This window comes from Ammospiza nelsoni, chromosome 8 (genome assembly GCF_027579445.1).
Source record: "Ammospiza nelsoni isolate bAmmNel1 chromosome 8, bAmmNel1.pri, whole genome shotgun sequence".
NCBI classification, from domain to species: domain Eukaryota; kingdom Metazoa; phylum Chordata; class Aves; order Passeriformes; family Passerellidae; genus Ammospiza; species Ammospiza nelsoni.
In genome coordinates, this window is record NC_080640.1 from 17,850,416 (window position 1) to 17,867,302 (window position 16,887).

At 41.1% G+C, this 16,887-nt stretch overlaps 1 protein-coding gene across 1 annotated transcript in view; it reads right to left on the reverse strand.

Annotated features, from left to right (window-relative positions):
- WDFY4 (WDFY family member 4) overlaps positions 1-16,887 on the reverse strand; it is a 112,411-nt gene that overhangs the window by 54,790 nt on the left and 40,734 nt on the right. Inside the window, exons 25-39 of the mRNA XM_059477409.1 lie at positions 16,559-16,632; positions 15,612-15,773; positions 13,355-13,446; positions 12,375-12,474; positions 11,358-11,563; positions 10,627-10,796; positions 10,137-10,262; positions 9,536-9,697; positions 9,226-9,423; positions 8,121-8,238; positions 7,382-7,539; positions 6,692-6,930; positions 4,755-4,864; positions 3,594-3,785; positions 2,908-3,047 (exon numbers count right to left, since the gene is read on the reverse strand). Coding sequence (XP_059333392.1) covers positions 2,908-3,047; positions 3,594-3,785; positions 4,755-4,864; positions 6,692-6,930; positions 7,382-7,539; positions 8,121-8,238; positions 9,226-9,423; positions 9,536-9,697; positions 10,137-10,262; positions 10,627-10,796; positions 11,358-11,563; positions 12,375-12,474; positions 13,355-13,446; positions 15,612-15,773; positions 16,559-16,632 — 2,247 coding nt within the window. The remainder of the gene's footprint in view (positions 1-2,907; positions 3,048-3,593; positions 3,786-4,754; positions 4,865-6,691; positions 6,931-7,381; positions 7,540-8,120; positions 8,239-9,225; positions 9,424-9,535; positions 9,698-10,136; positions 10,263-10,626; positions 10,797-11,357; positions 11,564-12,374; positions 12,475-13,354; positions 13,447-15,611; positions 15,774-16,558; positions 16,633-16,887) is intronic.

Below are 16,887 nucleotides of genomic sequence, written 5' to 3' on the forward strand. Positions count from 1 at the left end.
CATCCTGAAGAACCTCAGGTCAGGGCATGGAGAAGCTCTGACTGATTTACAGTTGACTGAAACACAATTGCTACCGTGGTCCTTTGCTGCTTTTGTAGCTTTTTATGATATCAAAACCTGTCACAGTCATTGTTAGCCTAAAATATTTTGACAGCAGAACTCGGTAGTAGGGGGAAAGGAGGAGAAAGAGCAAGAGATCAAAAGGCTCACTTTGAAACAGGAAAGTCAGTGATTTGAAACCTTTGGCACTATGTTCAGTCTTACAGACCATCCTGCCAGCAAATGTACCCAAGTCTGTCACCTGTAAGCAGCAAAAAATCCAACATTGTGCAATGTTCCTCATGCTCCTGCATGACTACCAACAAGATACAATCACCACAGCAGATCACTGCCATTCTAGTACCAAAAATGTAATTACACTCTCTTTTCTACATGATCACGCCTCCCAGACAAAGCCACAAGCAAAGCATGAGATAGCACAGTGTATTCAGAAATAGACAGAAAACACAGCTGCATTTGATGGCTAATTCTCACACTTGCCACCAAACAGCAGGAAATTGGCTCTGCTGAGGATGGAGAACATGAGCAAAAGTACAACAGGAACATGGGGTCTGAGCTTTTGCTGAAGTGAATAGTTTGAATTTTGCTGTTTTTTTCAGATTGAGGATTGGGTCTCAAAAGCACTCTTCCTATCTTATAAATAATCACAGGGAAAAACTTCAGAGGAGTGTTTTGCTGCTTGTTTTTGATTGTTTTAAACTGCAGCAAATATTACTACTGCTTCAGCATCTTTGTTTATTTTTCAGTTGATAAAGGAATCAAGTTAATAACCCAGTAAACAACCACTTTGTTCTTTCTACTGGGCACACCTCTGAATTCCTGAGTGAATTCCGGCACTTCTCTCAGTAACTTTACTCAGTTAGGAGCAAATATCTTTATTTTGCTATGGGATTTAAATTCTTCCCATTCCTCGCTATGTAGTTCATACTGTTATTTTTCCTGTAATCTCCATGTTTCAACCAAACATGGAGATTTCCTGTTGCTTTAGGACATAAGTCCATGACTGGCAGAAGTGAAGATAGAGGCCAATAGTGAACACAGAAGTCATCTGACACAGAAAATGATACAAAATTACATCACACCACTTTTTAAAGTGATTACCAAAGTTGCCAAAAATACGAGTTAAAAATACAAATACCACTTACTTTTAATGTAACTTTACTAATGTAAGTAAGTGTACAAAGGAAGAGGGCTGTTGAGAGGTAACTCAACATTTTCTTCCTCTTAGATTTCACCTCTCTAAAAAGAGCATCAAACTCTGAAAGACAGGCTGGAGGGAGAAAGGGGGAGAGGGAGAAAAGAGAAGAACATTTGGAACTGTAGCTTCATATCTCATTGAGAAGAACAATTTATCAGAGCTATGGAGCTGTCAGTGCTTGACATGATAAGGAATAACACCAAGTGAGTAATGTTTCTTCCAAACCCAGCTCCTTTAATTACAAGCAGCTTCCTTGCAGAAGAGAGACAGAAGATGTAGAAACACCAATTTCATGCACTTGTGCCTGAATAATGTCTCCGTGCTGCCTTTTCCAGATGGCAACCTTTTCACTGGAGGAACTAATGATGTGGGCATATTTAGGGAAAAACCAATAACAGAGTCTTTAACCTTCAACAGCAAAAAGCATGTTGTACAAAATGTTCCTTGGGATACATTTACAAATATCAATTACATTGCTCACTGAGGTGTAATCAGCTGTAATAATCAAAATTAATTTTAAAAAATAATTAAACAGACCCCAGGGCAAATAGTCAACACTCTTGCAGTATGACATCACAGTATGCATATGTACCTGGGAAGAGCTAGCTCACTCTGTAAGCAGCAGTGTGATTTTAAGGAGTGAGAAGGATTCTGCAGCACACTGAAAAAGCCCTTCAGCTCAGCAAGGCACTGTCAGACACATTAGCTGGGTGTCACAGTCTGCCTGGTCACCTGCAATTGGACCAGGTACCATCAGACATAGCTGCAACCTCCAGTAGCTCGAGCTAGAGGGTTAAGGCTCAGAACAGACTCATTATCTCCCCAGGAGGAAAAAGAAGATCTTAATATGTTGAGCACAACATTGAACCAAGCTTGGTTTAAAGCTCTGAATATTCTGTCAATACCCTTCTGCCCTACCCTATAGCTAGTTACTCTACCCCTAGTACACGCAAAAAGTAACAACTATCTAGTGCTTCTTATGTCTATTTTTGACAATGCTAAGCAAAAACATGGAAATGGCCCTCTCTTTCAGCAAAGGAGGAGTTCACACATGGAAAAGATAGCTCACATCTTCATTGCTGACAGGAGAAATAATGCATAGCCTCCAAATCCACCCCTGGATTATATACCAAGACTTGTATCTCTATTTCTAGGGGTTAAATTAAAATTTGGACCTTTAATACTTCATATTGAGTAGAAAATGTAAGGATATGATAACACTGAAAATGTAAGCTCTATGATAACACCCGAGTCTTCCTGCTAATTCAGAGACTGAAGGACAAGGTTCACATGGGTGATGCAAGCCAACAGCAGCAGCAAAGCTGGCATCTCCTCACCTTGCTCCACCCCAAGCAGAGGCCTGTAAGCACAAACACATTTGGGCTGCTTAGGTTTTTCAAGTGCCATAATTGGGCCCTATACAGAAAACATGCATTATTAGACTGTATGAACAAGCTGCCAAGAAAAGTTCTTCAGGTCACTGTTTCTTTGTGATTATTTCTAGCAGCCTAGGAAAGGAACCTCAGCTGCAATAGCTGTCTAGTTTGCAATGGAACACGTCAAACAACAGGCACACTCAGAAGCCTCCCAAATCCAGATCCAGAGCTATATACAAGGCAGACCCAGAAAAGACAAAGAGCAAAACTCACCTCTGATTTGCATGATGTTTCCTTTGTGTTTCGGCCAGGTATGAACCTAATTGCTGAAGAGAGGCTTTCACTCCAGGAATTGTGCTTGCTCTGGGACAGGCTTGGCCCTGCTTTATTCTGGAGAAGCTTCTTTTCAGATACTGCATGGGAAAACAGACAAAAAAGCTTTTAAGATGAGGTTGAGCCTGTCAGAAATAGAGGGGTTTTATCCCCATTGCACAAGACAAGACAATGTGGCAGTGTGTCACTCCAGATGAATAACGTTCTACTTTTTATGAGAAGTGAATTAACACATACTTCTCAAGCTTTTATTTAAAAGAGGTCTGCCATAGATCAGTTTCAGTACACAGACATGAACATTGAATCACTGCAGCACTACACACATTGCAATGCCCTTCTTTCAATCATATATCCTCCCTTTTAAATCTTCCTATGGGTTACAATCATCTAAGGTGATTTCTCTTTCTTGCAGTATATCATGGGCCCTGTGACCCCACCAGGTGATTACAGGAGGGCTGGGTTATGACACAGTAAGTAATCACAGCCCTAAATGAGAGAAACTGAGAATGTGCTTTCTCAGTAGGTGAGGAAAGGCAGAACCAAGGAGCAGCAGCTTTCCACAAGGCACCCCATTTAGCACAATGTTTTTGCATACTACAATAAGTGTTCCATAAAAGAACAGAGACCTAGCAAGTGCTGCCAAGCTTTTGTCATAATTTCTTCCCATAAAGGAGTGATCTCCGTTATCTTCATGTCCCTTTCTTTGTCATTTCCTTTTACAGAAAGATCCATCTTGTAAATGTCCTCCAGAGCCTGCCGCCTCTGAGAAATGAGCTGCTTCCAGATGATTTCTACGGTCTTCAGAATCTCCTGGCAGACTAGGAAACAAAAGTAACACCAAATAAAAGTTATTAATTTATGTTTTCAAGTCAATAAGCAGCAAAAAACAAACAAAAAAAGCAGAAACATCTAACTTGGAAAAGCACAGGTTCAGAGTAACTCCAGAGTCAGTGGAGTTGCTCCTTTTTGCCCATTGCCTCCAAAGTTTCTAAGCTAGACTAGTTAATCTAATACAGAAAACAGCAGGACATTTCTTTTATGATATTTCAACTCCTTGAAAGAAACAAGTAGGAGTGACACATGTTTTTAACTGGTTTCTGATTTGGAAAACCATTTAATCAAAATTTTGATGGCCTTATTATTGTGCATAGAATGCTAAAGCACATAAAGGATATTCCTTTATGTTGCCAAACATCACTGGAGATGGAGGGGCAAAGGTAACCAAGTTGTGAAACAATTTTACACAGCAGGAGGATATTGTACAAGAAAGTGCTGAGTTTTTCTTTATATCCCTGCAAACCAGACTGATTTGATTGCAGCTTAACCAAGCCAATATATATTTCAAAGTAAAAATTAAAAAAGCAAAACACTACTCTGCTGCAGGGTTCAACTGACCACACTGAATCCAACACATTTTTCTTGTGTTTCTCTGAAATGCTCCAATACTTCTTTCTGCATACAATAGACAAACTCTGTATGGGCCTTGAAAAAAAAAAAACAGAGCAACAAATAGTGTATGTATCTCCCCCTTATACTGGGGTCATAACATGGAGGAGAGATCTCCAAACTGATACCCACTACTCCTGAGGATGCTGGGTGGGACTTTTGAATAAAAAGGCTTGATGCAAACACAAGTAATTTTTAGCACAACTCTCCTTTCTCTGTGCTGTGCCTGCAGTGCCTGTACACTAAAGAGGAATTAAGTGGGACTTGCACAAGCTGCTCTGAAAACTACTTAAGACAGGTATTCTCCTTCTAAGCCACCGGCAACACGTGCCATAAATTACCATCATCTGGAGTAGGCAGGCTGCCCTTTTCCTCTTCACTAGGTGCAAGGAAAATTTGGTGATGAGAAGCCAGCTTTGGTTTTGCATCCATCCCAAAACCTTCTGAGCAGCTGTGACAAAGGGGAAAAAAAGAAAAAAAGGAGGGCAGGTAAGGAAACCAGACTGCAAACAAACTGAGAATAGTGAAAAAAACTACAGGTGTTTCTGCACACCCAGTCCTCCTTGATTCATTTAGTAGACGAGTACTTTCAGGTTTGGATCTTATACCAGTTATGGAATACCAAGGAATTTTCATCAAGAGGGAACTTAACTGCCAGTCTGGCTTTCAAAGGCAAGGAGCAGTCATCATGACCCTGTAATCACTCTCCTGTATGTGCCTTATCCCTGCACTTTACTGCACTTGTATTCACTTCATTCACCCCAATTAGATGGAGCACAGGGCTGTCCTGATGTAGCCAGTCTGCTTCAGCCTTCTTGCACCTCCTCTGGGCATCTTGTACTTGGTCTCTACTCTGAATTCCTTTGCTAGAGGTATCTGCCACTATGTGGAAAGCAGTGTCTTGCTCTACCCTGCACTTGAACTGCTTACTGAGTTTTTTGTGTCAGTGATGATTCACTCAGTTTCTAAAGTGCTCAGCACAAAAAAGCTATGAACTAAGCTCCATGGATACTGTTAGCATGCAGATGTGATTATTGAGAACATCACCAGGGCCAAGAGGACTTCCGCTTTGAGACTGGGGGCTGTGCCACAATCTACCAGTCAGGAGGTAAAAGACACTAGGAACTTCAGTACAGCAGTAATACTTAAAAAAAAAAAAAAGAAAAGAAACAGGCTTGCTTAAGGTATCCAGAAAATCTGGACTTTCTCACAGAACTACTGTCAATAATAGCATTTATAAGCATATATAGCCACTAGTAACACAAAGCTCTTTCAATTCTGAACAAGCCCTGCTATCATGGGAGAATCAAATCCTTGGGTATGCAAAGCTGGCAGCTGGCATTTTTATTTCTGATTTTCTTTAAAATACCACATTTCTCATTCCCTGGATTGTTTAGCTTTTGGATAACATAAACCCTTCTGTTTTTTAAGTTTTTTTTAAATAGTTTGTGCTCTTACTCCATAAAAGCAATCCTCATCCCATCTCAACGGGTTTGGCCTGGAAATTATTATCTGACTGGAATAAGAACATCCAGAAAAGATCTCAGGAAGTGCAGCTCATTTCTGGTGTGATACTGTATTAATGGATTCCATTCAGATCATCAAAGCAGTACAGAAGGTTATCATTGAAGCAAGAAACATTAAAGTGTAAAATGCACTTGCCAATGTTTGGGTTTTTTTTCACAAAACTAAGCTTCCGAGGTAACTCCCCAGCTTGCATTAGCAAGAGTTCATCTTTTATATCAACATCTGTAAGAACAGCAAACAGTGGGTATGGATGTTCTAACTCTACCCAATGGCAGAAGGCGAAACTCCCAATGTCAGAACAACTAAAATATTGCAGCTCAGATCCAGGTAACAATAACACAAAGATCACAAGATCCATTCACACTTCTATATATGCTTTAAATGTACCCACACACAAATGACTGCTGGATCAGACAAAACCTCTCACTGAATTACCCCACGCAGATGTCTCAGAGAATGGCCACCCTCATGATTTGGGAGTGATCCTAGCCCACATCCCAGGAAGATTTCCAGCTGCTCATTTTCCTGATGGGCTTGTGAGCCAGCTCCACTGAAATCAGTTCAAGCTTATTAACTGCAGTTACTACTCTGAAGTGAGTAGCTGCTGGAAATGCTGGATCCAGCTCAATCTCAGCTTCTAGTGATTCTCCAGACTGGAAATTGCCTAAGTTATGTGACATCTCCCCCTCTGCACCCACTTCCACAGGTACAGCACAAATATAAAGAATCATAATGAGATGAACACTTGTACCTGCCTGAGTTCAGCTGGCAAAGGCAGTACATCAGGCAGATGACAAAATTACTATTTGAGTTGTAAGTTGCAAAGATAATGTCCCACTGCTCTTGCAGGACAATGAGAGTATTCAGGACATTAAACTGCTCAGGCAGTGATTGTTGAGGTCTGGATAAGCAGTATAGGATGGCTCTGTTTAAGCAGCTGTACAGGGCACTGAGGAAAACTTCCTTTTGAGAAACAGAGCTTTCTAAGACCTGTGAAAACACAAAACAGCAGTTACTTGGCTTGCTCAAAGAACTTTCTCCCCAAGGACCCACTCCTCCCGCTTCATTTAAACTGTTGGAAACTTATTTCAGCAAAATTCCCCTGAACTACCTGTTTCATAAAAATTCTATTTTTTCTGTATTTCTGCTGAAGTACCCATAACTGTGGGGATTAATTTATTAATTTATCCTAGTTCAGCAAATGTGTACATAGCCAGCAAACAGTGTCACAAGAGAGTTAACTGTCCTTTCTTTATGCTGCACCATTTCTCTCTAATTTCAATTTACAGCTGTTATGTTCTCATGCAAAAAAACCCAGGAATAAAAACAATCACCAAATGGAGTACAGCCATCTTCTCCAGAATTGCAGTATCATGACCTCAGTGTAAAAAACCTGCATGTTACAGCATGTTAGAAGTTGGAGAGAAGAAAAGTGACTCACACACATAATCTGTTTGGCAATGAAGATCAGGATTTGCTTGGGGTCAGCCACAAACATTCTGCTGCTCAGTTTCTCAACCAGTTTCTGAGCAAAATAAGCAATATTCATCATGGATAGGGGTGCAGCTGATTCTGAAGTACCCTGAGGATCAGTGTTTGCTGGAGAGGATATAAGAGGGTTGATTATTGCAGAACAAGAGGAAATGAAAAAAAAGTGAAATGTGAGATTACCAGAGCTGAGAAGGAACAGTCTCATTCCATACTATCTCAGAGGTGGGACATGTCTAAGAAAAAAAGTCCCTAGGTATAGTAGAAACACCTTACTCAGATTGGAAATGACAGTCCCATCTTAAGCATGGAGGCAATCTCACTAAAATGCTGTAATGAAGAACTGGTTTAACTAACAACTCAGAAAGGAGAGCAGTAACATCTAAGTTAATGGGGCTGTTTCCAGAAGCGTTCAAGGATGAACCTAGGTTTCTTTCTATATATTCCCTTTCTAATATTCAGAATCTCTTCTCAAAAAGAAAAAAGGAAGATGCTCTCCAGAAAAATTATACAATTACAATAACTGATGCAAACTGGCTTGCAATAATATAGAATGGACAGTGCAGCCTGTTGAGCTGGACTGTCATTCTAGCTGTTGTTTCCAAACCTTTCTAACAATGACACCTACATGCTAAATACCAGTTACAATGATATTTAAACAAGAGTTAAACAATCTGATTCTCACCACTCACCTCTTGGTCTCATTTTCCCCTCACTTTGGATGGCAACCTGAAAGACATCCATAGCAGACAGCAGAACTTTTGTCTGAAAAAGTCTCCTCTGCTCACTGGTGGCATCTTCTGGAGAAGCCTGTACAGTGATGGCACACATATTAGTACAGCAGGAAAACAGGAAATCTGACTCAGCTTCACTTTCAGCAAGAGTGCATATGTGGACAGCTGCTGGACAACAGATGAGATGGCAGAACTTCATTACCAGCTGGAAAACAAGGAAATCTTACACAGGACTGCACCATCTAGCTGACAGCCAGCACTGCCACCCTCTGCACGCTGAACAGAAACAAGGTTTTGTAAAGGGCCAGAATTGGCTCACAGGTTCTCCCCAAGAGGTCTTGTGGTCAGGGGCACCGAGCTCCCAGGATTCAGACAACCAGAAATCCAAACTCTATTTTAACTGTATCAAACTTCAGGAGAGTATATGTAAAACTTTAGGGAGCTGGTGATCCACAAGAGGATTTAAGTCATTAAAATTGCAGTCAAGCTTATTATAACAACTTAGTAATTACTATTCGTATTACTAAGCTAAGTCTGCATCAGAACCCACACCTGGGACACCTGAACTACTGACAATTTGGAGCTGAATCCTAAATTTTTAATTTTCCCCTTTCTTCAGACTGCTCTGATTCTCTAGAGCGCTTTGAGTAGTTGAAATCTATTATCCAGACTCAGCTGTTACAGCTTGTATTAATCTGTACTTACAGTGGAGACAGGATTTTTTTTATTTGAGAACTGAGATTTTCTTATCTCAAAAATCAGTACACAGGATGCTCCATGTGACATTTTTGGTTCTCAAATTCAAGGGGTGCCCTGATGACAAGCAGGTATTACTAAGGAAAAGGATATTTTTTCACACTTTCCTTTAATATTAAAGATTGCCTGAAAAATTTCTGTTTTCCAGGGACAGCATTTTCTTAGTTCACATTAATGCAGAGGAATTAGAGAAGTCCTTTCCTTTAGTCACTGTTAGCACTTTTGTTACTAGGTCACTAGAAGGATATGTCCTGTCCTTCCACCCCCAGTGCAAGGTAGAACAGCAAAGCCTGCTGATGAGATAAACCTCGAGAAGCAGCTCAAGGGGGTGTCCTTGTTTGCTTGCTGGGATGTTGAGAAGACTGTCCATCAGGAGGACTCGCACGAAATCCCACACTTGTTTCTTGGCAGGGTGTGGTAGCAGTGGGAGAGAGGAGGGGTCAGCACAGCCTTTCCCTTCAGTAATGGCTGGACCATCAGGGGCCAGGAGGCCTTCAGACCCACCCTGTGAAAGCAGATAGCAATGCATTTGCACTCAGTCTACTGTACATTGATTTTTTTCCTCCTAGTGACCGATCTCTGATCAGAAGAGCTTATGCTGGCTCCTGTGCACATACCTTGGGTGATCCTGAATGAAAAGCAATCATAGCCAAAGCTTTCAAGAAGTCAGGACAGTGCCACACAGGGTCCTGTGTATAACTGTGATAGATCAAGCACAGAAACTCGATAACATTCCCTGGATAGGCAATCGCCCAGGAGGCTTCTGCATCTGCAATAGGCTGAACAGACAAATGTGCATCTGGTCAAGGCAGCATTCCTCTCATTCATAAAAGCTATCTTTGTAAAAGCTTATCTTTGTTCCTCTTCAGGTATTCCTAAGCAAGCATGACACAGCCACAAATTCAGACAAGGCACCAGTAGCCAACCCCACGTTGCAGACTGAAGATACACCCAACCAGAGTCATCATCAAGAATGAAAAAACCGAGTGCTGTTGTGGGCAAGAGGTGCCTCTGGTCTCTCTCAACCATGAGCCCATCACATCCTGTGCTACATAACCAGGGCAGTAGTAGTTGTGCCCCCTGTTCAGTGTTGCCCTCTGAGGGCAGAGCAGGACTAGGGATTACAGGGATTACAGGCACAGGCTGTCACCAGCATCTCTCACACCTGGGCTCTTTATTCAGCCACTCACACTGTACTGTCCTTGCAATGACACTTACCTTGTCCACAGTGAATCTAACCATTTCCAGCAGTAACACAGCTGCCTCTGCACACAAACCAGATTTGAGGACATTCTCTCTATGGTGGTGCTGCAAGATCCACTGCAACATAGACTCAAGATCTTTCTACACAGGAGGAAAGATTTCATTAAGAGATGGGAATTGTACATGATACAATTTACATGACAAGAACAATGCCTACTCTCTCTACATCAGAACAAAACCAACATGTGTCTACCTCCAGCAGTTCCTTCCTCTCCTGTTAAGTTTGTAACATTTAACACCTGCATGAACAAGGTTGTTCTGAACGTAAATTTTCTTAAATAAAAGTTAATTAACTTAATTGAAAAAGTATGAATAGTTTTTATTATTACAAAGCCCAGGTAGGGTTGACATGCCTGAAAATCATCTCATGGAAAAGGGCATAAAATGTCAAAACAGTAATGCAATAGCAGCTTCAGGTGCCTGTCTGCTATTTTTTTTTTCATACCTTGACTGCTTCAGGTGGTTCAGATGGTGGAGTTGCCAGAAAGAGCTCTGCCACAACCAAGTAGATCTCAGGGATGTGAACATGATCAGTGAGACATCTTTGCAATACAGAAAATCCAAAAATCAAGAAGTAGCCATTGTCAGACACTGGAGGATGACTTTTTAAATTATCTTTAAAGGAAAAGAAAATGAAAGTGTCTAAAAATGAATGTCATATCAGCAGAAGGATTACTGACACAATTTTATACTTGTCTCTGTCCCAGAACACAGTAGTCTGCTAGGCTGCAGTATCAACAGTTTAAAAAACACCTCCAGACTAACAGATAACAATTTTTACCACTATCACTTTTGTTAAAGGGCTTTCTCCCTGAATTGTTCTTCTTCCTTTCTCAGATCCCCAGGTCTAATTATCAAAAAGCAGGCTGAACAAATCTTTAAGAAACAATTCAGAACAAGTTGATATCTGAACACCTTACAGGCTTATCGGTAGCCTGATTTTGTGCAACACAAAAAGGTCCATCTAATCAGAATTGCTAATTACCTGCAAGGGAGAAGTAATGCCTTCCACTTTTCAGCACAGAAATGCTGAAGTACCAGGACAAATTTGCCCTAGAAAGTAATTTTAACTCTTGGTCTACTGAGATCAGTGGGAATCCTCCTATCATGTGCACAGTGATTTTCTATCACTGTGCTGGATAAAGGCAGTGTTTTGGAATGGTAAACAGCACATACCCATTAGGATGTTCAACCCTGCAGAGCTGCTTTCCAGCCAACGCCCAGCCACTATCCCCTCCTTGAATTTGTTCAGCAGCAAACGATTGTGCAGGAAGCACAGGAGCAGTTTGATTCCCAGGACAACTGTGCTGAAGTGCAGGTAGCTCTGTGTGAACAGCAGAAACCAGTCTGGCCCCAGTGCCAAAAATGTCTTTTCTTTTTCCCTAGGAAAAACAGGTAAATGAAAACACATGGAAGGAAACGATGGAAGGCAGAAAGGAGGTATTATATAAGATTATCTTGAAGTGATTTAGAACCTCATGTTTCTCTAGGAAAAAAAAAATCTCATTAAAGGTATACCCTTAGAGAATCACAAAGATGTAACCACAGGCTCATCCACACAGCTGAAGTCATTCAATTCCTGCTACATCTAACCTTCTACTGCTGTCAGGCAAAACAGTTCATTAATGTCAAGCCCCTTCTGAGGGTGTGTATCAATAACTAAGGCAAACGACGTCACAGAGCAGATTTTTCAAGCTATGAAATTCAAAATTCTGGTTTAAATTTTCAAGTCCAAGATGTGCTAACTAATAAAAATGCACAATTACAGCTCCCAGCACTATGAAATCTGCCTTTCAGTTATGAAAGGCAGAATTATAATAATGGCATTCTGATGGTTCCGATAGAGCAGGGCAAGTAATCCCACATTAGATTGACTTGATTTTCAGAGACGGATTTCAGAGACAGGGGTTTCTTCAACCTCTGATATACAGCAGAAGCATCAATATCCAAGCTCCCCCTTCACTGTATTTTCTAAAAACATGAGACTTTCCAAAATGGATATAACATGTGTTATCAGACCACACAGCTGTGTGGATGCCAGATAAATCACTGACAAAAAAGTCTCTGAATCCAGTCTGCTCTTACTTAGTATTTGTTGAAGTTCAAATATTATCAGTGTGTTTAGTCCTGGTTTAGCACTAGGACGATGAAAAATCTTGGAGAAAGAGACACTTCCTAAACGTTTCTACTTACTCAGAGGACAGCTGAAGTTTGTCTGAGCGTATTACATCTAACAGCATCCTCAGTAGCTGGTTTCGAAGACAGATTGTCCTTCCAGATGTTTGGTTTAAGGCTACAAATATCAGAAAGCAATAAAGAATAAAGAACAGACAAAAGATGCTCCATTGTTCCATTGCTTTGGTGAACAATTTTGTTTGCACCCAATTAGCCCCACAGAAGTACTTCTATCTGGTTTTTGCAGAGTAAAACGATGCAGATGTCAAATTTTAGACATAAGGATTCCTGCTAACATAATAAACAACCAGTGCTTACATTGCCCAAGTACTCTCTCTTAAAACTCATTAACACTGCATGGTGAACAATATCTCAGGTTAACTAGAGAGAGAAATATAAACAGGCAATCTGACTTGTATTGCCCAGCTGAGATGTCTATTTACAAACTGCAGTTCCCACTGTCACCTCAATATGATCTGTTGTTTAGAGGTGCAGTAACAATAAAGCCTCAACTGAAAGATCCCAGTGAAAGGGCCAAATGACTGGATGCTCCTCCACATGAACCTGACAAATACACAGCCACTTTAAGAGGTGCAGAGCTCCTCATTATTATTTGCTACAACTGGAAATGTTTACAGAAAATCCAGGATGTCCATTGAAATTTTATTCCTTGTAACAGCCTAGTAGGTTGGTTTGGGGTTATTTTAATTTAATGTCCTTTCTCTCTGTGTATATCTGAAATCCAGCATTGTGTTGGCTCTGAACAATGCAGCAAAATACTGCTGGTTTATTAGCAGAGAGAGAGCAAAGGGTCACTTCAGTGCAGCCTGTCCCTTTCCATATGAAGGAATTTGAATTTTGTCCCTTCCTGCAGCAGAAGGCAGAAGCAATAATATTGCAATTAGGCAGAAGCACTAATATTGCAATTAGGTCCTGGGGGAGGAGGGAAATCCTGTAGTTGAACTATCACAACAAATACCCCAAAGGCAGCTCCTTACCTTCAGTGGGCCTCTCAGCCACACTGTCCTGGTAAATCTGATTTTCATCCACAGAAGAAGGTTTCAAGGTGTAAACAAGGAACAATCCAATCCTAGCAGAGAAAGAGTGAAGCAGTTGTGGTCAACAGAACGATATTAATTTACTTACTTGGAGGTTATATGCAAAGCTGCATACTGGTTAACAGTGACTAAAGAACCACCATTAGAAATTCTAGCCACTTCAGAGATAGGATGAAAACTCCATAAACTAGGAAGTAAATTAAAAAGTCACAGACTGTGCTGTGTTGGAAGGTAACCACAAGGATCATAAAAGCCCAACTCCTGGCCCTCAGCAGGACAATCCAAGAGTCACACTTGTGCCTGAGAGCATTGTTCAAACACTTCTTGTTCTCTGTCAGCCTTGGTGCTGTCACCACTTGCCTGGAAAACTGGTTCCAGTGCCTGACCACCCTCTGGGGGAAGAGCCTTTTTCTAATACCCAACCTGAACCTCCCCTGACAACTTCAGGCCATTCTCTGGGGTCCTGTCACTGTCACCCCAGAGCAGAGATCAGTGTCTGTCCATTCTCTTCCTCTCAGAGGAAGCTGTAACTGCAGTGAGGTCTGTCCTCAGTCTCCTCTTGACCATGCTGAACAGACCAAGTGACCTCAGATCTCCTCATCTGGCTTCCCCTCAAGGCTCTTCATCCTCATGGCCCTTCTTTGGATGCTTTCTAATAGTTTATCTTTCTTATATTTTGATCAATGAAACTATCTAAAAATCAAAGTAAAATATATTCTGCTATGGAAACATTTTCTCCACTTTACAGGTCTTTCACCAAGAGGAAAGGATTACTGAGTAAAGCACTCAGTTTATATGAAAGATTCTGAGCAGCCTGTGGCATTGTAATTTCACTGTTATTACCACTTGGCTTCCAAGTGTATAGAGGAGAACAGAGAAACTTTAGCCAGTCCACAGTGAGGGGGACTGGCTTCCTTTTTTCACCTGTAGTTTATTTTGACACATTAGCTGGTTCTAAGGATAGAAAGATTAACGCGATATATACACATTTAGAGAAAGTGCACAATCTCCTCCTGCCCACAAGAAGGATATTTCTTAAGGGACAGAACACCAGTTGTTCTGCAGGAATAGCCCACACAGCAATTCCCTCTGGAAGCCCAAATCTGGGACCAGCAGAAGCTCCAGCACCTCTCAGTGCTGCTGAGAGCCTGTTGCAGTCTCTGCTGTCCTGGGGCCAGAAGAACAGGGACAGAGGGCTGTCTCTGCCCACTCTCAGCATCCATGGGCCTGACAACTAATCATGTTATCAGGGAATAACAAATCATGATTATTTAAGAAAAAAATTCCCATTCACACTCTTAAAATACGACTAATTTGATACACTAAATCCACAACTCTCACCTGTCTCACCACCTATATGAAAAAGAACAGACTAATTCCTACAAGCCCAGGGTAGGAATATATACATAAATAATGTATATCCAGGAGCATACAGTCACAAAAGAGCTGGAAAACACCAAGTTCTTGTATGAGCTTACTCCACAGTTAACTATTAGAGATGCTCATACTCTCCAACAGAGCAAAAGGCAGCGTCCATAGATTTGACATGCAACTCTGTTTTTACATTTTATTAAAACAGAGCTTTAGAAATAGAGCTTCCATCTGTGCAGTGCATTTCCCTGGGAATTAGGTGGCTACAGCCAGCACTATGTGGACCTCCCTCAGTTGATATCTTGCAGGTTGATACAATTAGGCTGTGAATATAAAATGAAGCAGTTCTCGCATTCTGTGAAGAGCAAACAAGGATTTAAATGATATGCTTCATGAAATCCTGACTAACATAACTGATTGAAATTCAGGAACAAAAAGGATTGTTACTGGGATATAAGCCAAACCAACAGGATTAGGTACACTGTTCTTTGGGGCCAAATTGTAATACTGTAGTGATACTTTAGGGACAAGGCTTTAATGAAACTAAATATTAAGTACATATTTGAGTAATCCCAGTCATACCTACAGAACTGTCTGTGCCACCATTATAACAGGAATCACCATATTCATCTTCACACAAATATAAGGTTGGAGTGAATGATAAAGTTTTTCATCAATTTTTCACCAGGGGATCCTGCAGTTGCCAAAGATCTGGCATTCTACCAAAGACAAGGTGAGGGAAGCTCTACTGTCAAGCTCTCTCCAACACTAGCACAAGCATAGCTCATCTGCAATCTGAGGAAAAGCTATAGGCCTTGAGGGTTACCTGAGAACATCCCTTGTATTAAAGTATCCTTTCAAGAGATGGGACAGGATAGTGCAGGCCACAGTGATCTTGGAGCTGCTGATTTCAGGATCATTGAAAAGGAAAACAAGCTTGGGCACCATTTGCACCTGGTAGGCAATTGCAATGTTCTGACACGCATCTCTGTAAAAAAAATCACAGGGACTGTTAAAGGTTTCTACTAGAAATGACTAAATTTGCAGAGTTTCAGCTAAAAGGATTCTCAGGTTGCACTGATACTTTGCACTTTTGCCTTCTAATACTGTCTTTATACCATTTAAAACATAGTCAGACAAATTGAACATGTATCAGTGATGGAGATGGGAAGACTACTTTGTGTGTTCTACTCTTCTTTTTTGCCCTCTCCCCCACAAACTGCTGCATTCCAACAAACTCAAAGAAAACATTACTGCATTTTCAAGCAGCAAGTTGGTAGCAAAAAAAAACTATTCCTGTAAAACTTAGCAAGGGGAACCAGACAGCTCTGCAAAAAAGTAGGAATCTAGCTTTACTCAGTCTCTCTGCCATGCTTTGTCTCTTTAAACACATTCAACTCCAGTCCAGGTGATTAAGAATATTGATAAAGGGGTTGTGTTTTGATTTTAAACACAACTTCAATAATATATTGAAAAAAAATTCATAGTCAATTCAAACATTAAGATTTCCCCTCCCCAGCAGATATTTAAACTTGCATTGTACAGCAGCGGTTCCACATGAACCAGGTAACCAGATATTTTTTCCCAGGCTGTCCCCCAAGGGGTTGATCAAATCACTAACTCCAGGCTTGAAAGAGCAATACATGAATGATTCACTCCCAGAATCCTCTGATTGCAACTGGGATTAGACCCTTCATATCCACCTCAGAGTTCCAGCTTCAGGTTACAGATGCATTTTCCCCTCAGGTTTCTGATTCAAACAGAAGTTTATACCTGGAGGACTGCAAGATCTCCACAAGATGGGAAAGAAGAACAAGGTCAAGATTTTCTGGTGCTTTCATCCAAAGCTGAAAGAAAGGAAAGCAGAGGTTTTACTGCTCTGCTGAGCTGCGAGAACAGTAGCTGCATCGAGAAACTGTTAAAACTATTTGGGTAGGAGAGCATTATAAACTTTGAGTGTTTCTGTAATGCAGCCTGCAGGCACTGGGCAGTCCCTGCTCGTGCAGGGAGCTGCAGCTCCAGTTCTAGCCCTGAGCATCAGACCCTCGGGAGTGTTCCTGCAGACCTGGGGGCCCACAGTGTGAGATGCTATGAACAAACCA